Source organism: Silene latifolia, chromosome 5, assembly GCF_048544455.1.
Source record: "Silene latifolia isolate original U9 population chromosome 5, ASM4854445v1, whole genome shotgun sequence".
In the NCBI taxonomy this organism is placed as follows: domain Eukaryota; kingdom Viridiplantae; phylum Streptophyta; class Magnoliopsida; order Caryophyllales; family Caryophyllaceae; genus Silene; species Silene latifolia.
The window spans coordinates 50,910,132-50,937,304 of NC_133530.1; the positions used below are offsets into that span (position 1 = coordinate 50,910,132).

General features: G+C 39.3%; 2 protein-coding genes across 2 annotated transcripts; both read right to left on the reverse strand.

Annotated features, from left to right (window-relative positions):
* Window positions 1-18,082: 18,082 nt before the first annotated feature.
* On the reverse strand, window positions 18,083-20,436 carry LOC141655351 (uncharacterized). Its single transcript, XM_074462437.1, has 3 exons — window positions 20,039-20,436; window positions 19,545-19,793; window positions 18,083-18,200 (listed from the first exon to the last, which is right to left on the reverse strand). The coding sequence occupies exons 1-3, from the start codon at window positions 20,434-20,436 to the stop codon at window positions 18,083-18,085; spliced, it is 765 nt and encodes a 254-aa protein (XP_074318538.1).
* Window positions 20,437-21,188: 752 nt separating this feature from the next.
* LOC141655352 (protein FAR1-RELATED SEQUENCE 5-like) lies at window positions 21,189-21,701 on the reverse strand. Its single transcript, XM_074462438.1, has one exon. It carries the CDS (start codon window positions 21,699-21,701, stop codon window positions 21,189-21,191), a length of 513 nt encoding a protein of 170 aa, XP_074318539.1.
* Between the last annotated feature and the right edge of the window lie 5,472 nt (window positions 21,702-27,173).

Sequence of the window (27,173 nt, forward strand, 5' to 3'; positions counted from 1 at the left end):
AGTGTGTGTGATTGTTGGGTGTTGAAGTAGAAAGTTGAGAATGTGAAAGAAAAGTGATGATATATGGAAACTTGTTGATGGAATGATAACATGTTGGATGTTTTACAATGTGGCGTTTAATAACATGATGAAATGATCTCGTAGATCGTATGAAAAGATGCGTAGCATGTTTAGTTATGATATAATATGTGGTTTTATAAAGTTTAGCATGTTAGCATATGATACAAAGATGCGGGTAGCGTTTCGAATTGGCATGACTCGATCGAGTGGGACTGACTCGATCGGGTGGGTTTTTGACGATTTTGAGTCCAGAATCGTGTTTTTGGGTACTCGATTGAGTAACTAGGGGTACTCGATCGAGTAGGGGGTCACTCGATCGAGTAGCCTAGCTACTCGGCCGAGTATGTAAGAGATTAGAAGGTCCTGTTTGGGGTCCGATGTTTGGGCACGCGATCGAGTATGTTGGGCACTCGATCGAGTAGCCTCTTACTCGATCGAGTGTGTATGGGAACTCGATCGAGTAGGTTCTGGGCAGCGTGTTTTCGTGTTTTGAGGTTTAGTACGTGTGTTTATGTCTACCCTTTCTTATATATAGTTTCAAGATGCCGCCCAAGAAGATCGCTTTGTACGCGAGAGCGAGCTTATGAACATAGATGACATCGTTAAGATGTTGGAGCATCGGATGCTCTCACCGAGGCTTTAAAGACTGTGGGGAAAGATAAGGATAAGGATAAGGAGAAGGAGGTTGATCATTCTAAAATCAGCCTCTATATCGCGAGGTTTAACCCGAAAGAGTACAAGGAGTTGGGGAGCCTAACCTTCTTGATAGTTGGTCGAGAGAGATGGAGAACATATTAGATTTGGTTCACTGTCCTGATGAGATGAGAGTGGAACAGTGCGTTCTATCCGAGGGAGGCACTGGCAAGTGGTGGGATACAAAGTGAAAGTGAGTGCTAAGGAGATATATACAAACCAAGGGTTACCTGCTATACCTTGGGAGGAGTTTCGTAGGGTTGTGAGGAAGGAGTTTGTACCGGAACATGTGAGGAGTAAGTTGAGGGAAGAGTTTGTGACTTTAAGATGACCGCTGAGATGTCTGTGGCCGAGTACTACAGGCAATTCAATGAGAAGTCTAGGTATGCTGAGGATATGGGTTTGAGTGAGGAGAATCTGGAATTGAGGTTTGAGAGGGGGTTGACCCCTAAGATTATGGATAAGTTACCCGTGGGGATCCTTACTGATGTTAAGGAAGCTTATGAGAGGGTTGGGAGAGCTGAGAGGTTGGTGGAGATGGCTCAGGAGAGGTTAGGTGGTGAGAAAAGGAAGTCTGAGAGCGAGGGTAGTGGCGGTCTAATCACAAGAAAGGCAACCACAATCGCCTAAGGGGTTTTCTTCGGGTCGGGTTGTCTTTGGGGCTTCCTTTGGGCGTGGCCGTGGAAGTGTGAGTAATAGTTGAGGAGTGACCTGCTATAGCTGTGGTGGTGTAGGCCACAAGAGACATGAGTGCACAAGTGCACCGAGATCTTTCCGAGACTCGCACGAGCTTCGCGAGCAAATGCACCGGCCGGATCATGGCCAAACCGAGGAAGTCGGAGTTACAGAGTGGAGGCAACCGCAACGGCGGTAATTCTTATCGAAAGCACCAACGAACAACAACAACAATCAAGGGTCGGGTGCTAAGCCGACCACATCACCAAGATCTTGTCCGGGAGGTGGGCGGCGGAAGACCGATGGCAAGTTATTCATGATGGAGAAGAAAGCGGTGAGGAAGATGCGCACGTTATCACCGGTAATTTTCTTGTAAATGGTATTCCTACCTTTGTTTTGTTTGATTCGGGGGCTTCTCAGTCGTCTGTGTCTTCAAGTCATGTTAAACAGTTGGGTTTGAGGGTATATGAGTCATTCATCGAGCAAGTTTTTATACCTTCGGGTGAGTCTGTATCATGTGGGAGATTGTTCAGAGATGTACCTATGATAGTTGGGCAAGTTGATCTACCTGTAGACTTGCTAGAGTTTCCTGTTGACGGTTTTGAGATGATAGTCGGGATGGATTGGTTAGGAAAGTATAAAGCTAAGATAGACTGTCATCAAAAGAAAGTGTCTTTAAGAGGTCCTAAGGGTGTTAGTGTGTCTTATCGTGGGTTTCTAGTCAAACCCAAAGTTAAGTTGATTGCAACTGTCACCTTGAAGTCTTATCTGAGGAAGGGATGTCCTTTGATCTTGTGCCATGTGAGAGATGACCGGATAGAGAGTCCGACAGTTGATGCGATACCAGTGGTGGGGGAGTTTGCCGATGTTTTTCCTGACGAGATTCCGGGGTTGCCACCAAAGAGGGAGATAGATTTCACCGTTGAGTTGAAACCGGGGACGGGGCCAATCTCTAAGGCACCGTGCCGTATGGGTCCTAAGGAGATGGAGGAGCTTAGGAAGCAATTGGATGATTTGATAGAGAAGGGATATATTAGACCAAGTGTATCGCCGTGGGGAGCACCGTTCTTTTCTGAAGAAGAAAGATGGTAGTTTGAGGTTGTGCATAGATTACGGGGAGTCGAACCGAGTGACGATAAAGAACAAGTATCCTTTGCCAAGGATAGATGACCTGTTTGATCAGTTGAGTGGTGCATCAGTCTTTTCTAATATTGATTTGAGGTCGGGGTACCATCAGGTGAAGATTAGAGAGGTGGACATACCAAAGACAGCTTTTACGTCGAGGTATGGCCATTATGAGTATGTGGTGATGCCGTTTGGGTTGTCTAATGCACCGGCAGTGTTTATGGATTTGATGAATAGAATCTTCAGACAGTTCTTGGACCAGTTTGTAGTGGTATTTATCGATGACATCTTAGTATACTCTAAGACTAAGGAGGAGCATGAGGAGCATCTGAGGATCGTGTTGCAAACTTTGAGGGATCATGAGTTGTATGCTAAGCTATCCAAGTGTGAGTTCTGGTTAGAGAAAGTTGCTTTTTTGGGGCATGTGATCTCTAAAGATGGGGTATTTTGTGGATCCGGCGAAGATAGAAGCAGTGAAGCGGTGACAAAGTGGGAAGCACCAAAGAATGTTGCCGAGGTTAGGAGTTTCTTGGGTTTAGCTGGATACTACAGACGGTTCGTGAAAGATTTCTCCAAGATAGCTAGACCTATGACAACGTTGATGAGGAAAGAGAACAGGTTTCGTTGGGATGAGAGTTGTGAGACGGCGTTCCAAACATTAAAGGAGCGTTTGACCACAGCTCTCTGTCTTAGCATTACTGAAGGGACCGAGAACTTTGAGGTTTATACGGATGCCTCGAAGAATGGGTTGGGATGTGTGTTGATGCAGAATGTAAAGTGATTGCCTATGCTTCTAGGCAATTGAAGCCTTATGAGGAGAACTACCCTACTCATGATCTGGAGTTAGGGGCTGTGGTGTTTGCTCTCAAGATTTGGAGACATTACCTTTATGGAGCAATCTTTAAGGTATTTTCGGATCACAAGAGTCTCAAGTACATCTTCACTCAAAGGAGTTGAACATGAGGAGAGGAGGTGGATGGAGCGATTGGCGATTATGACATGGAAATCATCTACCATGAAGGGAAGGCCAATGTTGTAGCTGATGCTTTGAGTAGGAAGAGTGTACATTCCCTGTGTACAGCTCTATCTTTGATGAGGCTGAGAGATGAGGTAGCGAGTTTTGGGATACATATGATGCAGAAAGGAGATGCCATGGGTGATATGACAAGACGACTTGAGTTTTATGATGATATTCGAGGTAAGCAGGCGTTGGACCCTAAGATAGTGGAGTGGAGAGCTGGAGTAGAGAAAGGGACAGTGTCCCGGTTTTCTATTCATACAGATGGTAGTTTGAGGTTTGATGGTAGGTGGTGTGTTCCTAATGATGAGGAGTTGAAAAAGACTATCATGACAGAGGCACATTGCACACCATATTCAGTACATCCGGGTGGTGACAAGCTATATAAGGATTTGAAGAACACGTTTTGGTGGCCTGGGATGAAGAAAGAGACAGCTGAGTTTGTGTCCCGTTGTTTGACATGCCAGAGAGTTAAAGGGGAACAGCTACGACCACAAGGGAAGATTCAGTCTTTAGAGGTACCTAAGTGGAAGTTGGAATCCATTTCCATGGATTTCATTGTGGGTTTGCCAAAGAGTCAACAAGGTAACAACATGATTTGGGTAATAGTGGATCGACTGACCAAGTCAGCTCACTTTGTTCCAATGAAAGATACATGGACTAAGGCACAACTGGCTATGGCCTATCGAAAGAACGTGCTTAAGTTACATGGAGTCCCTAAGGACATAGTGTCTGACAGAGATGCGAGGTTTATATCGAGGTTTTGGAAGGAGTTGCGCAGAATCGTTGGGAACAACTTTGAAGATGAGTACAAAGACATTTCATCTGCGCGATGACGGGCAGGCAGGCGAGAGAACAATCAAGACTCTTGAGGATATATTGCGAGCTTGTGTGATGGATTTTGGTGGTAGCGGGAGCGAGAGGTTGGACTTGATAGAATTTTCTTACAATAACGGCTATCACACTAGTATTGGTATGGCACCGTTTGAGGCTTTGTATGGGAGGAGATGTAGGAGTCCAATCTATTGGGACGATAGTCTTTGAGGCAAAGTGGTTTTAGGACCAGAGATGGTGCATGAGATGGTGGAACAGATTAAGATGATCGGGGAACGGATGAGAGCGGACTCGGGATAGGCAAAAGAGTTATGCGAGACCTACATCGCAGGGACATAGAGTTTCAAGTGGGGGACAAAGTTCTTTTGAAAGTGTCTCCTATGCGTGGGGTTATGAGATTTGGGAAGAAAGGCAAGTTAAGTCAGAAGTTTATCGGGCCTTATGAGATCTTAGAGCGAGTTGGGAAAGTTGCATATCGTCGGCTTTACCAATTTTGCATTAGAGAGAGTGCATAATGTGTTTCATGTATCGCAGTATGTGAGTGACCCGTCACATGTGTTAGAGGGAGAGAGCTTAGAGCTAGATGAGTCCTTATCATATCTTGAGGTGCCTAAACTGTGATTCTAGACCGAAAGGTTAGAAAGACTAGGAGTGGTGAGACAGTTCTGCTCAAGATCCTTTGGTCTAACCACGAGACCGAGGAAGCTACATGGGAGCCAGAGGAGGCTATGAAAGAGCGTTACCCTTTCCTTTTTGATCAGGTATGTATGGTTACGGGGACGTAACCTTGTTTCTTTTAGGGGGGTAGGAGATGATCGCGAACAGTTTTTAAGAGTTTTATACCCCTTTTATATGTTGTGTCGGGATGTTTGTCGGGATGAGTTGGGTTCGTAACATGTTTTATGTTGAAATTTGTATGGTTGTTGAGTCGGGAATGTTATGGGAGTACCGTTGTTTAGTAGTGGTTTGAACTTCGGGGACGAAGTTCCTTTTAAGGAGGGAAGACTGTAATACTCCGTATTTATAAGTCTTGGGGTACTCTATCGAGTAGGCCTTACTCTGTCGAGTAAGGGTAAGTTGCGTTTTAGAAAAGTTTCTGACATGTTGGGTACTCGATCGAGTAGCTGGGGCACTCGATCGAGTAAGGGGGTACTCGATCGAGTACCTCGGGTACTCGATCGAGTAGCCGGTTTTGAGGGGGGAGTTTTCTCGGGTTTTGTTAATTATGCGATTAAGGTATATAAGCTTTGTCGTCATTATTCTAAATCACTTTTGCAAAACCTAAATTACTGTTTAAGAGAGAAAGCAAGCAAGTTCTTCATCCTAATCGCATTATTAGCAATACCCGGAGTTTGGAAGGTCAGTTCTTAGCGTTGATTATACCATTGAGTTCCTTGCGTCGAGGGTAAGATCTATGTACCCTTTTTATTGTCTTTCCTTTGATTTGGTTAAACCCTAATTTAGAGATTTGGGGTTTTTATGTGTAGTATGTGATTTGGTAGCCTCTATATGTTGTATGATAGGAGGAGGGTTCATAGAGGAAGCTTTTTGATTGAGGGAGTAGAGACCGTCGATTGTGTGCTTACCGGTAGGATTTCCTACTCAGTATTAGTCCCATAATGGGATATTGGTTGATGTGTTGTGTTTGGTTGTTTGATATAGTAATTGTATTGTGATTGTGGTTGTGATCGTTGTTTATGGTTCGCGAGGCGTGGCCTCGGTTGAGTGGGGTCACTTGCGGGAGTGGCTTCACGCCCTAGTTTCGCCTTCTGTGGAACCCGCCACATAAGGGATGTGCACATTAATGGACAGGGTTATCGCTCACTATGTGGAGCGGGGATTTGGTGGGTACGGCTGCGGTCCCCCAGCGTGGCTGGTCCGGTGGACGATGATGATTGAGATGATTGGATTTGGCGTGATTGTGTGTTTTTGTGATTAAGGTTTCATTGCTTATCTTATTGTTGGTATATATTGAATTGTGTGATTAGTATCGACCCGGTGTTGTTTTGTAAACCTGCGGTGATCCATTCGGGGATGGTGAGCAGATATTGAGCAGGTATTGAGATGAGTACTGGGATAGCTGGGATGGCCACGACATGATGATAGGAGTCTTCCGCTGTAGCTTATTAGTTATTTACATTTCAGTTAGAACAGTCAGGTGAGAACATGTATTGCATTTTGGTTTGGTTTTGAGAATTGTAACTCTTCACTAAGTATTTATAATTAAACGTTGTTTCTTCATTGTTATTTGATTATCATTGCCTCGGGTAACCGAGATGGTAATGTCTTCATACCCGGGTGGTCCCGGTAAGGCACTTGGAGTATGGGGGTGTTACACATACTAATACTCCCAGATACACATGGTATTACTACCAGATACACACAAATCAATACGTGTATCTATACTATATACCAAGTATATCTAGAGTCATATTACATGTATCCACCAACTACCACGTCGATACCACCGCCAAAACCACAACCACCACTGCCCCCACAACCACCACTGCCCCCACCATCACCGCCACCCACCTCACAACCACCACATCACCGCCTTTCACCCAATTTACATTGCCCAAACTTAAATTACCACTCCCCCCACCACCACCTCACCTATCACCACCAGTCCACTGCCACCGTCTCATACCACCATCACCACCATCCCAAACCACCAGTGTTCCCCCTGCCTCCCGTTCACCCCACACTCTCCACCAAAACCCGTCTTCAATTGCCTGCATAGAAAACTTCAAAAACAAAAACCACGACGGATAATAACGCCGACAACCATGACGAACCGTCAGTTATGATTTATATTTCTGTTTGCAAAAAATCGATCTAATGGCTAGATCTAAAACAAACAAAGTAAAAACTAAGAAAACGGACAACAACAATAACTTCCCCGACCTTTGTCACCATAACTTCCGATTTCACGCACGCCGGTGATACCACCGGCCACCATTAACCACGTCGGAGACACCATAACTTCTGAATTCGAGATCACTAAGCAACATCAGCCAATTAATTAATTCAATTTTGATTGATATAGTAAATCGGATAAAACCAGAACGAAATGGCGGAGAACAAAATCAGCGGTTGCAACGATGTGAATCAGAACGATCCATGAAAAAGGATAGAGAAAGTTGAATAGGGATTAGGGATAAAAAAGGATAGAGTTGCGGTGGTAGCAGACGAGGTTTAAGACGGAGCTCCGACGAGGTTTAAGATGGAGCTCCGACGACGTTAAGTGGTGGGTGATGGTGAACAAGGACGAGGGATGTCGAGAGATTGGTCAGAGGTGGGTGGCCGCCGGAGTTGCGCCTGAAACAAGGTCGGCCGCCGGTGGTGGAGCGGTGACGGTAGCAGGTGAGCAGTGGTAATGATAATGATGGGTATATGTTTGGGTTTTAGGGGAGAGAGGATTTTAATTGGGTTTGATGTTAAGTCAGACGAGAACAGTGCATAGAAATATACCTAAACACTCAGTTCGTATGGTTCGCACTATAATTTGGTTAAATACAGATCCCGATTCTATATATATATATATATATATATATATATATATATATATATATATATATATATATATATATATATATATATATATATATATATATATATATATAGAGAGAGAGAGAGAGAGAGAGAGATTGAATCATGTGAGGCACCCTTCTTAGGGTGAGGCGGTTGGACACCTTCTAAACCGTCAGATCTAATAACTATAGACGCACCGAGATCTGCCACGTGTCCCTATTTAATCATACACTCAAAGCAAATGCCAGCCAACAACTTTATTTACGACATTTTACTCTCTCTCTCTACTCTCTCTCTCCTCGTCTCTCTGTCTTTCACGCATTTACTCAACTCTCAACACTCAACAACTACCGTTTTTCGATTAACCGTTCATCATAAATCGAATCACACGCAGATTCATCATCGATATTTTGATCGCGATCGTCATCATCATCATCTCTGTTCGGTCGTCCTTTTTCGGATCTAGGTATGTGATATTCTCGTTCGTATCACTATTTTTCTTCATTTTCGATCAATTATTGTAGATCTACTATTTTCAGAAGCTTTTCAATCTACTATTTTTTTCGATAATGTATTACTAAATCATTTTCATTATAATGCAGGTTTTAATCATCCTCGAAGAATTATCCGATCAAGATTTAACGCAACAAAATCAATTTTGAGCATTTTCGATCTACTATTTGTATGTCTGTTCGCTCTCTTCAATACTTACTTCGTCAATTTTTGTTTATTAGGTTTTTCTCATTGTTCATTGCTTAATATGTTTCGTTTTTGTTAATATTGTGCTTTTTTGTTGTTGTTGTTGTGGTGCTCTGTTGATTCTGCAATGGCGACATAGTTCTGTGTTTGTGTATCATGATACTTGGAGGCGATATTGTGAATATTGGTCTGATGTGTTGTTAAACCTGAGTTAATTTTGTGAATTTTGGAGTCGTTTTTGTGAATCTGGTGGAATATTTTGTGAATCTGGTGGAATATTTTGTGAATCATTCTCATTATAATGCAGGAAGTTAAACCTGTGTTTGTGTATCATGAAACTTGGAGGTGATATTGTGAATATTGGACTGATGTGTCGTTGTTAAACCCGAGTTAATTTTGTGAATCTGGGAGTTATTTTTGTGAATCTGGTGGAATATTTTGTAAATCTGGTGGAATATTTTGCCAATCATTCTCATTATAATGCAGGAAGTCAAACCTGCCTCATGATTGTCATCTTTTTATGATGAGTTTATGTGAATGCTTGTCTGAAGCATAGACCTTATCTTGCGAAACCTATAGACCACTTTGTCCATAGTTGGTCATTTGTAAAACTTCATCTGAATGCTTTACCTTGTTTTGATATGGCTTTTAATCCTACTTATCTGGAATGTACTTATACGAAACATGACATTTTGTGTATGTGTATGAAATGTATTACTTATTATGTTTTAGTTATTTTCATTTATTTTTGTCTGAACTGTTTTAGTTATTTATATGCCTAGGTCAATTGCTCCTGTCTGCGTATACGTTGCCAACTATGGACACTTGGTGTACGGGTCGGGTAGTCGATATCTTTGAAGAGGCAAGTTTGAGCTCATTACATGGATATGCTATTTTTTAGGACGACTTCTTTATTTGTAGGGACTATTCTTGGTCATTTGAAATATAACTTAGTAGCTACATTCCTATCACGCAAGGGTACACTTTTAAGTCTTACAAATGTGTTCTTAAGGTATTACTATGCTCAAACTCTGCCTCATCTGTACAATTCCTTGGGTTGTATTAAAACGGAATTTTAGGTTACCTTTCTTTCCATGTACTAGTAGAAAGAATATGTATCATAGATGAAGATGATAACGATGAAGATCGATCCCTACAAACAAGCCTTTCTCACGACCTATATTTTTACGCCATATCCCGACATTTGTGTTGCTCATTTAGCCCGGCCTTCTAGTTGTGACTGTTTCCTGGCTAAATGAGCAACACCAAATTGTGGGATATGGCAGAACATATATGCCATGAGAAAGACTTGTTTTGGAGGGACCGATTATCTTCATCGTCCTCATCTTCATCTTTGATATATTTGCTTTCTTGTACATCTAAAGAAAGCTTGCCTACAATGCCCTTATAATACAACACAAGGAATTGCATCTGAAACTTAGTGAATATGAGGACAAGTAATACCTTATGAACACGATTGTAGGACTTAAAGTTGTACCCTTGCGTGATAGGGATGTAGCTACTAAATTATATTTCAAATGAACCTATTATGTTTAGTTGTCGGTCGGTGTACTTAGGTCTATCACCGTTAGTATTTAATCTTACTTTTGTATACTTGCTAAGGCACCCTTGTATAAATATGTAATCAGTAGTTTTCTATTTCGGATGTTGTATCAACATAATGTATGAATACTATGTTCTATTAATCAAGTTTATTTTCCTTTTATTTTGTCAATCCTCGAGCATCTATCTTTCATAATAACTTCGAATACAACTTTCATAATAATTTAGTTGGCATGCACTTGATGAGATTCATTTGTCCCTCGATCTTTGTAATGTTGATTCATAATTACGTGAATCGTATACTTGATTTTGTGAATCTTGGAGTAGTTGTTGTGAAACCTAGATCTGCCATTGTGAAACTTATTCATTTAGTTACTAACCTACTATGCGTTCCTATTATTATTTTTAGTGAATTATGGAGTCTTGGTGCAAAGGGTGTGTCGTTAATGCTTTTGAAGAAGACGAATCGTCATTTCATGCAGCTTATGTCTGTCAAAAAGAAAACGCAATCAGTTTGTCTTTTAAGGAAGCTGATTTGGCAGAAGTTAAATTATCTTCCCCTCGCTATCACTCACAACATTCTGTTTTCAATATTCAAGGAGTTATGCATAATATATTTTCTAAACTTGATGCCTTTGAAGACAAGGCAAATATGGCTATTGTGTGTCGGAATTGGTCTCAGTTATTTCTTATTCATCCCAATGCTCCCGGTGTAACCGCTGCATATTGGCTTTCTCTTGAAATCAACCATGTGGAGGGTATTCTAATTATTCATAGGGGTGCTAACCTAATATTCCAAACGTGCAAATGTTTGCTGACTGATAATATGTCAGCTAAATTCATCCTTCATTTTCACTAATATAACCATCCAAGTGCCATGAACCTTTCGAATGCTATTGATCGCGCTACAATTTATGAGAACTTACGTTCTTTATCTCCGATGATGTCTCTTGAACGAGCCATCGCAATTGCTATTCTTTGTCAACTTATTACGCAATTGTATAGATGCATGTTCTATTGATTTACCTTCTATTATGGACCTATAGCCTACATTTGTATCCCTTTTCCTAAAATACTATCTTTGTAATTTTCGGCATTGAACTTGCTATCTTGTTTGCCGTGTTCTATTGTCGATAGTTTATAAATATAATGTATGACTACTATGTTTTATTAATGAAGTTTGCTTTGTGTTCTTTGTTTTTTGTGAATCCTTGCGTTCCCTATTGTTTCATAATAACTTCAAATGACAATTTCAATAATAACTTCAATAATAACTTCATGCCCGTTGACATTTAGGCCCCCTCTTTGTTAACCCGTCCCCAAAAAGGGTTCACCCGTCCCCTCCTAGGGTGTCTTTTGGTATTGGCGTTGGTCGAATGACTATGTACAAGGGAAAGGGTTTAGGGTTTGGATTAGGCGGATCCGCGGTAGCGGATCCGCCTAACCCAACCCCTAAACCCTTTCCCGTCCCGTTTTGTTTTAGGACACCGGCCCCCTCGTTAACCCCGTCCCCCAAAAAGGGTTCACCCGTCCCCTCCTAGGGTGTCTTTTGGTATTGGCGTTGGTCGAATGACTATGTACAAGGGAAAGGGTTTAGGGTTGGATTAGGCGGATCCGCGGTGGCGATCCCCAACCCAACCCTAAACCCTTTCCCCCCGCCCCGCTTTAGGACACCTAGGCCCCCTCTTTGTTAACCCCGTCCCCCAAAAAGGGTTCACCCGTCCCCTCCTAGGGTGTCTTTTGGTCTTGTCGTTGGTCGAATGACTATGTACAAGGGAAAGGGTTTAGGGTTGGATTAGGCGGTTCCGCGGTAGCGGATCCGCCTAATCCAACCCTAAACCCTTTCCCGTCCCGTTTTAGGACACCCGCCCTCATCGTTAACCCCGTCCCCAAAAAAGGGTTCACCCGTCCCCTCCTAGGGTGTCTTTTGGTCTTGGCGTTGGTCGAATGACTATGTACATGGGAAAGGGTTTAGGGTTGGATTAGGCGGATCCGCGGTAGCGATCCGCCTAATCCAACCCTAAACCCTTTCCCGTCCCGTTTTAGGACACCCGGCCCCCTCCTGTTAACCCCGTCCCCCAAAAAGGGTTCATCCGTCCCCTCCTAGGGTGTCTTTTGGTCTTGTCGTTGGTCGAATGACTATGTACAAGGGAAAGGGTTTAGGGTTGGATTAGGCGGTTCGCGGTAGCGATCCGCCTAATCCAACCCTAAACCCTTTCCCGTCCCGTTTTAGGACACCGGGCCCCCCTGTTAACCCCGTCCCCCAAAAAAGGGTTCACCCGTCCCCTCCTAGGGTGTCTTTTGGTCTTGGCGTTGGTCGAATGACTATGTACAAGGTAAAGGGTTTAGGGTTGGATTAGGCGGATCCGCGGTAGCGATCCGCCTAATCCAACCCTAAACCCTTTCCCCGTCCCCGTTTTAGGACACCCGGCCCCTTGTTAACGCCGTCCCCCAAAAAAGGGTTCACCCGTCCCCTCCTAGGGTGTCTTTTGGTCTTGGCGTTGGATCAAAACAGATTTGGACTATAAATCATATAGCTTATTTTTGAATCCTATAGCTTATTTTGTGAGACTGGGGTTTTATTTTGTGCATCTCGGGTCTTATCCACGGATTCGGACTATATAAATTTTATGCCTTATTTTGTGAATCATAGAGGTTAATTTGTGAAACTGGGAAGTTATTTTGTGAATCTCAGGTCTTATCCTCACATTCAGACTATATAAATCTTATGTCTTATTGAAAAGAATCCTTGAGGTTATTTCGTGAAACTGGAGAGTTATTTTGTGAATCTCAGGTCCTATCCCCCAAAATAGACTATATAAATCTTAGTTCTTATTTTTGTGTATCCTTTAAAACTTATTTTGTGACGCTAAAGATGATTATTGTGAAACAGGCTACAAGATGAAGCGACCATCACAGGCGGTTGTTGAGCAAGTTGCCGCTCCTCCACCAGCAAAAAAACAGAGGGTGCGTACAGAGGGACTGCCTACAGTGAGGACTCGAATGTCGCCAAAAGGGTTGTACAACTTTATGAAAGATACGAAAAATCCACCGAGTGATCAATGATTCAAGCTATAAAAGACATGGGCTTTGGCGGTCTGTTAATGATTGAAACAGACAAGGTTCCCGGGGACCTTGCTTATTGGCTAGTGTCAAATTACAACCCAGCAAAGGGATGGTTATTTGACAAAAAACTTCCTGTATTAGAGGAGGACATCCATCTTTGCATGAGCATTCCAATGGGTTCAAGACATGTTGAGGAAGCGTCACATGTGGATAAGTGTCACGCTTATTTAGCTACGTTGGAAAACTTCCGAAAGCAATATCCACACAAATATATCGATGATCACCACGTCTTGAACAAATTATCCATGCAGAAAGATGGTGGAGATGACTTTAAACGAAATTTCATCGTTTACATATTCTCTTCTCTGTTGGGTGGTGTGCAAGGGAATCGCGCAAGTTTGAGGATTTTAAAAAGTTTAGGTGATACTTCTTCGATTAGGAATTCAATTGGTGCAATTTCATCAAATGAAGTTGGTGACCAAGTTGAGTCTTGGCAAAAGGAGGAGTGGAGAGATGTCAAACGCTTGAAAGGAGATAATTTTTTTGGTGGACCCATTATGGTGCTCGTGTACATTTACTTGGACCGTTTCGTCTACAAATCAAGATTGGTCGTAAGAAAGTTTCCAACTTGTTGTAATTGGACGAAAGAAAAAATTGCAAAAAGAATTAAACAGGAGTTGAAGGCAAAAAAAGGTTTGGTCAAGGTTACGTGGAGCCTCCCCTTGTCATGAGCTACCACACACTCGCACCCGCACCTCGACCCACCGGTCACAAAGCTTGAGCATGTTCGGTCCAAATCAACCATCCAATACCACGAAGAAGGCAAACCAGATATAGGTCGATATTCCACATTGCGGTGACAAGGAAAGCGATGGCCTTAGTGATGTAAGTGTGAGATTGTTCACAAACTTTTTGAAGCCGCAAAGGTAGCGGCTGCAGACTTTCGCTAGCTACGGATCTCTTGCTATTCAAGCTACGATCAAGCTACCTTCTTCAAGAAACGGTCTCTACTATGGTGGCAAGGTGTTAATGGTATTGCGGACGGGTATATTTCATCCCAACAGGATGAGTTTGATGAGAATGTTGGGGATGAAGAAAATGCCGATGGGAATAAGGAGAAAATATAGAGATGGGTAATAATGAGGATGCTAATAAGGATGAGGACGGTGAACTGAATTTGGACAACGTGGTCAATAATATCGTTAGAAACACGTTATCCATTTCAGCGAATGTTGTGGAGAATGATCACGTTGTTAATGACGATGTGGGACGAGGATGGGTGGATGGTCCGACGCCGATTTACGTGCGGCATTGGAAATTATGGATGACACTTTTGTACCGATTCGTGCACCAGATCCCAAAGTGACAAGCAAACCCATTCGGAAACGTCGTAAACCAAGATTGCCAACCCCATCAGATTGCCCACGGTGGAGGCTGCTAGCAGACGACGATCATTTTTTGTCTTCTAAAGAAGACAGATCTATTGATCCTCGGTCCCAACTAACACCAACACCGGTTGTCGAACTAGCGAAACCCCAATTGTTATTGATTTACCTGATACTCCAATGATTCCATTCGTCGTCCACCATCTCCAAACTGTGTGTGGAAGAATCGAGCAATTGCCTGAAAAACCATTGGTCACTCACTGTGCACATTCGTCGTCGTCATGGAAACCGTTTGTCAGGTGATGAAACCACCGGTCCGTGTAGAAAGCGAAGAAGAGGGACCAGGTGAGGAAAGCATACAAGGTGAGGAAAGAATAGATCGTTGTCGAGAGGGAAGAGGATGAGGGAACCGCATTTCCTACATTATCGGTACCATCGATTTCGATCATGTTGATGTCACTAATGTTGATGTCAATAATGTTGATGTCAATACTCCTGCTATTGTGCGTCCTAGAAGAGAGATAATTCTGTTCGCCTATCGATCTCCGTATCTCCAAAGAAACATCGGTGTTATTCGCTTTTAATAGGGAGGAGAAAAATCTTTGTTGGATTTCGGGCTTTGCTCAACAAAGAGAGAACAAAGGTATTTGACTATGACCTTGTTTTGTAAATCTCAGGTCTCATTTTGTGAATCGGACAATTTATAAATCGTAGGGCTTATATTGTGAATCCAATAGACTGTTTTTGCGAATCGATGGCTTGTTTTGCGAATCGATTGTTTTGATTGTTGAGTGCGGTGATATTCTTTTTCAAAGTAACACTCGAGAGATTGACAAGGAGCATGTTGAGGACTATACCGAAGGTGATCGAGTATGTTCGAAGTCTGTAAATATTTGGTGTGAGATCCTAAACGGTAATGAGAAGTTGAAATCACCGGATTCTCTGTTCGTTTATTTGTTCCATACTCCAATGATGGTGTTAGTTCCCCCCCGGGTTGTCTGGAAAATATTGATGTTTCTTGATACAATTAGTAAGTTTTGGTTTGGTGTTATTATGTTTTGTGAAACCTATTCTCATCTTTATGTTCTTCTTTTCATTTCATCTTGTCTTGTTTTCAGATTTGCACTCCAATCATGTCTACATCATGCCCACCGTTCTTCTTTTGTTTCGACCTTCGATGGAATAAATTGTGAGTCATACACCCTATGAATGGAGTAGATGTTAACTATTCAGATTATGTGCAACCTACGGTGCGTCTTTTCCTCCATTTCTGGTTATGCAAAGTTGTGAATTCACGATCAAAGTGTTTGACAAGCATGTAACACATCCACATAATTAAGTGCTAATTTAGGTTGTGTCTGTGCAGAAAGACAGGCTCATTAATTGGGTTTCACCAAGATTCGCAGCGATGGCCGACATGATGCTCGAGTTGTTTATCCCTCCTTCAATTTTGAAGTCCGGTGAAATGGATACCGGCGTCTATTTGTTTCACCTGTTGGAGCATTACAAAGGGAACAAAACTGATTGTCCTTTAATTATAACTTCGAAGATACCTTTACTTAACCTTGTGAACACGAGAGTTAGATTTGTCGGACACGGAGTTAATTTCCTGAAAACAGGGCCGATTCGTGAACTTTGGAATAATTATAAGGACTTTTTGTTTTGCATTTATAGGTAAGTCAATCAAACGCTATGCATTGAAGTTATGCCTTGAATTATGACCTCCGGTGACAACATGTTGAAAGCTCTTTGTCGAACGAAGTGCGGAAGAGTGGAATTGTGTGCCTATGTATGACCCATTCCCTTATTAATCATGTTTTGTGAATCTTAGATGTTATTATTGGTTTTATCTGTTGTTCTTAATTTCTGAATCGTGGGTCTTATTATGTGAATCAAAGATCTTGATTTGTGAATCACAGATCTTAAGTTGTCTTATTAATATTTGTCAGGGGCTACCGGCGTCTACCTTATTCTGAAGAGGACCTTGTGAAGTTTATTTGGCACCGCAAAGGAAGAGATGTCACACAGTAAGTATTTTTCCCCTTTACTTTTATTTTTTTGTGCTTTTCCCTTGCCCCTTTACTTTAATTTTTATTTTTATTTTGGATAATTCTAGTAATGTTTCTTAATGTGCCTTACTACAGCGAGGCTATGGTGTGTACTGAGTGGATGGAAGTCACACGAGCGGGTTTATCTACGCTTAGACCGCGTCAGTGGGTTATGGATCAAGTAAGTAGACTACTATCAGCGTTCATTTCATTGTATTATCTGTAATCTTTTGTTTCATTCCTAATATTGTTTTTTTAGGTGATTGATATGTTTGGGATTAAGACGACACTTCATCGACGGATCTTCAGTACTTGCCATCGACTGTCATCGTGGTTAGCTTTGAACTTGTTTTAATATTCAAGTATCTTGATTATCCCAAATTGATATGGTTTGTAAAATCACCTTTTGTGGTATGTAGAACTGTACAAAGAAGAAAAACCCGTGTATTTGGAATCAATACATCAGTGGGACATACAAACCGGTGAATGGTGCCACAATCAAGAAAGGTCCTGGTCCCTCCACAATTTTTTTTTTTTTTTTTTTTTTTTTTTTTTTTTTTGTGGCGGACATGTAGGGCTGTAAATTGGAGACTAATCTTTATTATATCGGTTTTTATACTTGATCAAAGACAAACATTGGTGGGCTTGTATATGCGATATGGAGAGTAAAACGAATTACATCCTCAACTCAAGCAACAGCGTACAATCTTATGATGTACATAATACAACCATAGACACGGTATTAATTATTTGCCTAATCTAACCCTTGACAGTTTGTGAATCAGAGTATATAAAACATTTTTAGTGTACAATCAGTATTAACTCGAAACATTTTCAGGTGGCCAAATTATCTCCTATTTTGGCAAGTAGTTCCCCGTCATATTATCCCATGCGGTTTCTGCACTCTCACAGGGTTATAACTCTCAAAGTTCCTCAACAATCAAATAAGTAAGTTATTCCCTAATGTGTCCGCTTTACGGAAATTAAATATTGTTTACTAAACAATTGAACACTATACTACATTCAGTTTTGATTGTGGAGCTCACGTGTTGAGGTATTTGAGTATGTTGGATTGTGAGCTCGGTGATTGGCGAGAATCCGGACAATTATCGGTAAGAAACAAGTTGAACAAAGATACGTACATGAAATCTGTATTTGAAACTGTGTTGTTCATTAATTTCATCTATAATTTCTTACAATTGCGAGAGAATGCCGATTTTGAAAGTCCGTAATGATGCAACTACTTTCATGGGATGCAAATACTAGAACAGTACAGTCCGGTTCTTTAATAACTTTTGCATATCAAATCCCCATTCATTCATAGTATCCGCGATATTTTAAATAGTAGAGAGCCATGCTTGTCCGTGTATATATTTTGAAATATTTTATGTGTTTTCTGATATAGGAGTATAAGTAGCAAGATGTGCTTGTCTATGGTGGTGATATGATGTGAAGCAGGGAGATCGTTCTTCAGTGTATGCAATCAAGTCGACAAAATGAGACCTGAGATTCACAAAAGAATGTTATTAGTGAATATGGTATAAGCAGGGAGATTTAACTTGTGGTGGATACAATCAAGTATTATGTTAGTATAGTATTAGATGGTATATGCAGGATCTATCAAGTATTCTAGTGAATATGTTATTAGTCATTTAGTTGGGTGCTAATCTGCTTATTTAGTAGATCTCCTTTTGTAATAGTTGATTTTAATCAATGGAATTGATTAGTCGCTTGAATTTGTGAAATTTGACGTGGATGATTTATAAAGCGTCTGATTCGCAAAATTAGACCTGAGATTCACAAAAGAATGTCTGAGATTCAAAAAAAAAAGACGATATTCACAAAAAGATGGATTCACAAAACAAGTCGACAAAATGAGACCTGAGATTTACAAAAGAATGTCTGAGATTCAAAAAAAAAGACGATATTCACAAAAGATGGATTCACAAAACAAGTCGATTCACAATATTAGACCTCGGATTTATATATTGTCATTCACACGGTAAGATTCATGAAATAATATTTAAATTGTGTCATTCACAAAATAAGACCGTTTAGCCAGTTGACCGTTCCTTTCTAATAAGATTACGAATCTTCCTAATAATCGCGAAAATTAGACCAGGATTCACAAATTAATACCAACAAATAAGATTTCCAGGTCTTTTGTACATATTAATATTTAAGATTCATAAAACAACCTCTTACATTCACAAAAGAACCTCTCAGATTCACAAAAATAAGATCCACAAATAAGATGTCCATATTTTTGGAAACCAATAATATGTTGCCAAACTAAAAGACTGCTCCTTTCAAAATTGTCAGTGTCTTCTTCAATCATCATATCTATTTCTCAAGGCTTAAGAAGACTCTTTCCTTCATTCTTCATCCTCATCCCCTTCCTCTTCTACTTCTTCGTCCGCTAGCTCTCCCTACGTAAAAGACACAATTTGGAATTAGAAAGATGTTTACAAACATTAGATGTACAATAATAAAAGTGAGGATCATGCAAAATTGGGTGACACGACGTGAATCACATTCATATAAGCCAACTGTTGTCATTTATGTTACAAAGTGAGGAATTATATCAGGTTACTACATACAATCAGTCTCATTTCTGTGATTCACAAATAAAGATATGTGATTCACATAACAAGACCAGAATTCACAAATTAAGACACGGGATTCACAAAGCAACCTGGGATTCTCAAATTAAGATAAACAGATAAATAAAATACTTGATTAATATCGATTTGTAGTTGCGTAGATGAATACAAACCGATTCCTTTGGAGGAAGGTCTGCAAAATCATATGGACAATTCCTTTTGTCGTGGTTGCCCTTGCGCTTACGATTTAGCACACAACCTTTTTGCTTTTTCCGCCTTCTTGATTGCCTTATTTTTCTTGCTCACCAACCGTTTACCACAGCCTTTGTTCCTAGACACATTAGGCGGTAAGATGTTGGTTTCTTCCGGAACCTTGCAGCCCATTAGAAGCTCAATTTGTTGTTGTTTTGTCAACGGTTGAGTGTTTCCCTCTAGTTTTGTCCTGAATTCCTTGATTAACTTGGCAAACTCTCTCACATCCGACTCTTCTTTCCTTTTGAGCATACCAACGATTAATGAATCTCAGACCACACCACGAGATATTCCAACTGTTTTGTCTTGGTATTGTTGTATTTCTCTAACAGATTCCCATTCCAATCATAAACGTCACTTTTGAGTGCATTCTTGCTCCACCTTTGTAAAATATATTTATCAGGTATGTCCTTAAACTTTCCCGAACAAACCCAAATGATGTGACTGCATAAAATACCTCTCCTTTCAAACAGTTTACATGTGCACCTTACATCATTCGTGCTTCTACCGCACTCAAGCGCAAATTTTAGTCCTTTCTTTGCATCCTCAACTAACGACACTTCAAAGTTCGTCACAGGATCTGGCGGAGTGTATCCAACCAAACTGCAGGTATTTATTGAAAGCTTCACCTGGTTTTGGAACTCATAGAACATCGCATGGGTATAGCTTCTCACTGCTTGTGTCTCCCATTTTGACCCATACGAGTGTTTGAGGATTGAATTCGCATTCTCCTCTTCACGGAGCTTCAGCAGGTGCATTTGGTGGTCAGTGGCGCTTTCATAGCGCACCAAAAACTCAGTTAATGTCCCGTATTTGTTTTCAAACCGCTTAAAGAAACTATTAGCACTCTCTGACCTTTGTGTAGTTCGTAGTAAACCGCCCATTGGCACATTTTCGAAATAAGCGGGTATCCATGTGTGTCTATCGTGAACTTCCCATTCAACCACGTATTGTCTTCCAAGGAGAAATCGTTCATGACTTTAAGCCACTTCTCTTCAAATTCCCCGGGCTCCAGGTCATCGTCCCATACAACACCGTTCAGACGGGTTAAAAAGTCGGTATCTCTACAAATTTTACTCCCAACCTTGTCGGTTATTTTCTTCATGATGTGCCACATGCAAAACCGATGTTTTTTTGTTTTGAACTTAGCCGCAATGAACAAAATCAAATTATCGACCGTCACCATCATTTTATAATAACTAAATTCACGCAGTTTCACATAACAAAGTCATACGATGCACTATTATGTAAATCTCAAGTCTTATCCTCAGATTCGGACTATACATCATATAGCTTATTTTGTGAATCCTATAGCTTATTTTGTAAATCTGGGGGTTATTTTGTGAATCTCATGTCTTAACCTCGGATTCAGACTATATAAATTTTGTGCCTTATTCGCGATATAAGTACGTGAAACATATTTTTACCCCAGTTTCACAAATTCATGATCTAGTTTCGCATAATAAGCACTACGATTCACATAAACAAAAAACCAAACAAATTATTACAACCATCATATTTTCCAGTGCCAACTAGAATCAACAAAACAAATGTAGGATTCACAATTTAATATGAAGTTTCACAAGTTAATAGGTACGAATTGCAAATTTCATAAACATACCTGGAATCGCTTTAATTATTCCGGGTCTTCGTCGGTGATTATGTAGTTGGGCTCTTTCCCACCCATATTTGCTAGAAATCGGTCAAATACCCACATGAATGACTCATCGTTTTCATGTTCTATAAGCGCACATGCAAATGTGATTGACCTTTTATGATGGTCAATGCCCGTGAAAGGCGTGAACGTCATGTTGTACTTGTTTGTACCATAAGTTGGGTCGTATGAAACTCCATCCCCAAATAGAGCATACGCTCTTTGCATGTCACAATTCGTCCAAAAAATCCTTGTCAATGCATTCTTGGAATCTTTTTCATAAACAAAGTGGAGCCCTTTTGTTTCAGCTAGGGTGTCTAAGCGTGATTTGAACATTTCCCCATCATGACTGTTCATTAGACACTTCATTTCCCTCTGAAAATTTTTGAATTGCTTGAATGTTGCCCCGACATTTTGAAAACCACCCAATTGTTGAGTGCATAGTTGGTGTGTTAAGCTAGGACCAACATTTGCTTTTGAATTCTCGACAATCATTTGCATATGAAATTCATTGATATTTTAAGACAAGTTTCTCAAATTCCTTATTTTTCACAACATCAAGCGGGTGATTGTGACCCTCAATAAACACGTCAACCATGTACTTGTTCTCATGGAACTTGAACTTTATCATTCTTTGGACAGCCCCACCTTCTAATCTTTGTTATTCTTGTGGTTGACCCTTTGTTGGAACTCTCTGGCTCTCCTCCACCTTTTTTCACCCTACGTTTAGCAGTTGGTTTGTTCGGTTTGCTCTTTGTACTACCTATTTTGTTATTTCGATGCAACGGATTCATCCGCCTTTTCTCGCAACACCGTTAGGGCAGGTCGTCTTTTCTTCTTATTTGACCTTCCCGATTACAAACCATGCACTTTGTTCGATAATATCATCACGAAACCTTTTGCTTGAAGATTTCCTTGATTTAAACCCACAAGCAACAACGTACGTTTCATAAAAAAGATCGCCGAGTCTAAGTCAATAAATGTTTTCCCAATCGTTTGGTGTAAACTTGTCATCAATCCTATTTATCCATTGTTTGGCTGCCACTCGGTGTGTAAGTTATAAGAGTAGTAGGTGTGGAAATAGTTGGTATTGTAGGGCTTGTTAACACAAAGAGAGGTAGAAGCTTCACCGCAATTAACATTGGAATCAACAATTGAAAATTGTAGATTCACAAAATAAGCCAAAAGTGCAAGATAGGAGATTAACAAATAAAGTTCCACAATATTAGCATATAAGGTTCATAATCTATGCCACAAACCAAGTTTCAGGATCTTATAGTCTATATTTCAATAGATAACCTACTAGATTCAAATAATTAGCTCTTATATTTACAAAATAAGCACTCTGATTCACAAAATAGACAATGTTAAACAATCTCTGCCACAAACCAAGCTTCATAATCTTATAGTCTATATTCACTAAATAACCTATCAAATTCAAATAATTAGCTCTTATATTCACAAAATAAGCTATCTGATTCACAAAATAAGGAGAATAGCAAAACAATCTCAAAAAAATAACATCTCAAATTCATAAAAGATTGATGTTTCTTCGGTTCAATTAGTAAGTTTTGCCAAAAAGAGCAACATAGGAGATTCACAAATCAAGTTTCACAATATTAGCATCTAAGTTCCTCTGTCACAAACCAAGTTTCGGGATATTAGTCTATATTTTTCAAAATAACCTCTCAGATGCACAAAATTAACTCCTAGATTCGCAAATAAACTTCTCAGATTCACAAAACCAGACCAAAATATCGTCTCAAATTCATAAAATAGGGACAAAACAGAATACCTGTTGCACTAGCACTCTTATCGAGAGTTTGTAGTATCGGGAGTTAGACTGCAACATTAGCAGGAACACTATAATAAGTAGGACGAAATTGATAAATTTTGATCAAATTCAGGATATTATAGCATACATTCACGAAATAACTTATCAGATTTACAAAATTCACTCTTAGATTCACAAAATAACCTCACATATTCACAAAATCAGGATAATAGCGAAAAAAAGGAGATTACCTGTTTCAACAGCAATATTATCACCAGTTACTGTAATGTCTGTAATCTCCATTGAAATTGAAGCTGCAACGTCAATTTGAGCCTTATTAGCTCTTATATTAACAAATACAGTTTCACGATAATAATGTTTCAAATTAACAAAATAGTAGGAACACCATAATAAGTATGAATACAAGGACAACCATAGATAAGAAAGCATGCAATATTACTGATACAAGACAATTAAAGCATTCAATGGTGCGGACTTGTGCAAACTTTTCAGAATTTGTCATCTTATTTAGTTTTAATCTTACCAGGTTGTATATATTAGTTATTTAAGTTTCACAAAATAACCTTCTAGTTTCACAAACTAGGGTCCAAGATTCACTAACTATAGGTGAGATTCGAGAAAATAAGGCCCAAGATTCAGAAAATAAGGCCCAAGATTCACAAACTAGGGTCTGAGGTTCACAAACTAGGGTCCAAGATTCACAAACTAGGGTCCAAGATTCACTAACTATAAGAAATAAATAAATTGCATCAGTAACGTTTAACAACAGAGATTCAGAAAATAAGGCCCAAGATTCACTAACTATAGGCTGAGATTCACCAAATAAAATCCGAGATTCACTAAATAAAGTATCAGATTATTAGTTCAAATAATTAAAAAAAAAATTGGTGAAGATTATGAATTCACTTTTAAGAAAAGGTCAGGTTGTATGTATCTAGATATTTTGTTGATTTGTTAAAAACACTTCCATTCCCAAGAAAAGGACATTGAACAATCAGAAAGCATTCAATCAAAAAATTTAATATATGGGTAATGCGAACAGGCAATGTTGACAGTTGTGCCAAATACCAGGCCTATAAATTTCTAATTTCTAAAACATAATAGTATATCCCAATAACCTCTCTTCTCTCTTCGTCAGAAACATTTCAAAAATCCCTATTGCACACAATGTCTCATTTATTTGTATTTCCCTATACTTGTGTTTTGGCGAATGTTCCAGGTTATATGAATCAAAACGGGAAGTATGTTTGTCCTGACCTCTCTAAATTGGCAGATTGTTTAATGAGCCAAGGTTATGAGATAGAGTCTTTGGTGCCTGTTATCTGCAGGCAGACTTGTCATTTTATGGGATTAGTACTAATTCAATTTGGCACAAATGACAATGGCTGCAAACAGGCTTTTAAGTTGCAGGAGAAGTTCGAGCAATTTGGGCGTACTAGATCTGAATGGCTGGCTACCTATTCCCGAGTTCAGGGGCCCTTTCTATGGGTAGCATCAAGGCTTGATTCACAATATTTTAACTACACTCCAGTTTGTAGAAGAGTCCCATATTCATCTAAACACGCAGGAAGATCACTCGCTGATGCAGATGAACGGTGCACCTATAGCTATATCAATATTGCTCTATGTGCATTGCCTCGAACAAATAGGGGTGATTGATAAACTAAACAAATATCATATCTTGTTTAATTTTTCAGTTTTTCAGTTTATTTTATTTTTGAATGTTGTTGTTTAGTTAATTCGAAAGCCATGAACCTGCGAAATTTTATGTGATGAAAAATTACAAGATTTTTAAGTTTTCTGAATATTATATTTAGCTCTTATATTCACAAAATAAGCACTCTAATTCACAAAATAGACAATGTCAAATAATTTTTGCCACGATCCAAGTTTCAGGATATTATAGACAGTTTATATTTTCAAAATAACCTCTCAGATGCACAAAATTAGCTCCTAGATTCGCAAAATAACCTCTCAGATTCACAAAACCAGAACAGTCTATATTTTCAAAATAACCTCTCAGATGCACAAAATTAGCTCCTAGATTCGCAAAATAACCTCTCGATTCACAAAACGAGAACAAAATAACGTCTCAAATTCATAAAATAGGGACAAAACAGAATACCTGTTGTAATAGCACTATTATCAAGAGTCGTTAACGATGATCGTGGAGTTAGACCGCAACATCGTGAGTAATACCATAATAAGTAGGGCGAAATTGATTATTTTTGATCAAATTCAGGATATTATAGCCTACATTCACGAAATAACTTCTCAGATTTACGAAATAACTTCTTAGATTCACAATATAACCTCACATATTCACAAAATCAGGAGAATAGCAAAACAGCTTCATAAAATAGCGAAAAAAACGGAGATTACCTGTTTCAACAGCAGTATTATCACCAGTTATTGTAATGTCCGTAATCTCCATTGAAATTAAAGTCGCAACGTCAATTTGAGCCTTATTAATGAATGAATTATAATCAATTAATGAATGAATTAACAAAATCAACAAATTTTACCGCGAATTCGAAATTGCTCAATTGCTCGGTTTTGATCGAATTCAAACCCTAAACTAACGAAATACTTGATTTTGATCCTTATAAATTTACAAAACAGTTCGATTTTGTTCAAATTTGATCATTATATCATCAATTAATGAACGAAGTTAAGAAAATCAATTTTTCATCAAATAATATGAAATTACCTGGAAATTACCTCGAAATCTTCTTAGAAATCGATTAATTTGATGAATTCGCCTCTTTGATTGTCAGAATTTGATTAATATGATGCAATCGTCTCACAAATTTGATGATATTTTAGCTCTCTTTGAAATCGACGCCCAAATTGAGTGTTTTTGTATAACGTGAAAGCTCATTAGTTTTGGAAGGAAAGAATTTGGGCCTTTTGTTTAGATTAGAGAGAATAAGGTATTTGGGCTTTTTTTTAGATTAGAGAGAGAAAGTGTTTTGGACCAAATGAAAAGTTTTTTTTTGTTGACCCTAATTTTCATCCTTGTTTTTCGGTCCAACATTACAAAATCAGCCCATCCATGTATAATGCAAATGAGTCCAAGGTAGTAATTTGGTGAGACCGGCCGCCTCGCCATAATGAGGTGCCTCACCGGATCCGGCCTCTATATATATATATATATATATATATATATATATATATAGGAATGGGATCATGTGAGTATTAGTTATATATTTGAGGATTGAGGATTAATACTATGATAGGTATTTAGGGTAGAAACAAGGAAGGGCAAATCTGTAATTTAACACTCCCCTATATAAACCACGTTTTAGAACAAATACCGTTATTTCCTCTTTTTTCTTCTTCTCCCTTCAACTTCTCTCTCTCTCGTAGCTTCTTCCTCCATTGTTGAAATTTGGAAAACCCTAGAATTTAGGCGTCATCTCCGTTTTTCGTCGTCATTCTTCACAATTATCATATTATTCCAATTAGTTCGTTTTTTGAGGTACGTAATTGGCGTTTTAGATCCCTAAATTTCGAATTCGTTGTAACATTACTCGTTTGTTCTTGTTTCGTTTCTATAATTTGAATTTCATCTTCCTTTTGTTTGTTATTTTCAATTTAATTTTGTGTTTCCTCAAAATTCGGTATGTTTTTGTTGTATTTCCAGTTTTTTTGCTCATTCTTCACAATTATCATATTATTCCAATTATTTCCTTTGTTCGGCACGTAAATTGTTTTTCGTCCTTCTGTTTCGACTTCGTTCTTATCTTACTCTGTTTGTTCTTCTTTTCGTTTATATGCTTTGAATTTCATCTTGATTTATTTGTTATTTTCAGTTTACTTTTGTGCTTCCTTAAAATTCGGTACGTTTTTGTTTGATTTCAGATTTTCCCGCTCAAATCTCTGCGTATTCAATCCTCATTGCGATGTCTGGTATGTTATTCTTCTTAATTTTGTACTTTCAGCGTATTCTGAAATCTCTGTGTATTCTCTCTTTATCTTGTGCTTTCAGCTTTCAATCACATGTTCGTTATACTTTTGGTAAATATTTTTTGTTCATTGACGTTCTTATTTTGCTCAATATGTGATATTGTCTTCTACAATTTGGTGATATTGTTTTGTTGATCGTACCATTGTACAGTTGGTGATATTGTTTTCAACTTCATGTGTGATATTTGTTCCAGAGTACGTGA

Excerpts from the sequence above, each read along its gene's own strand:
- LOC141655352 (XM_074462438.1), bottom strand. The coding sequence starts at position 21,701 with ATGATTGTCGAGAATTCAAAAGCAAATGTTGGTCCTAGCTTAACACAC.
- LOC141655351 (XM_074462437.1), bottom strand. The coding sequence starts at position 20,436 with ATGGGCGGTTTACTACGAACTACACAAAGGTCAGAGAGTGCTAATAGT. Across the intron at positions 19,794-20,038 it reads AGAAGCACGAATGATGTAAG|GAAAGAAGAGTCGGATGTGA; the intron begins GTGCACATGTAA and ends TATGCTCAAAAG. Across the intron at positions 18,201-19,544 it reads AAAAGGTTGTGTGCTAAATC|GTCTCATTTTGTCGACTTGA; the intron begins GTAAGCGCAAGG and ends TGTGAATCTCAG.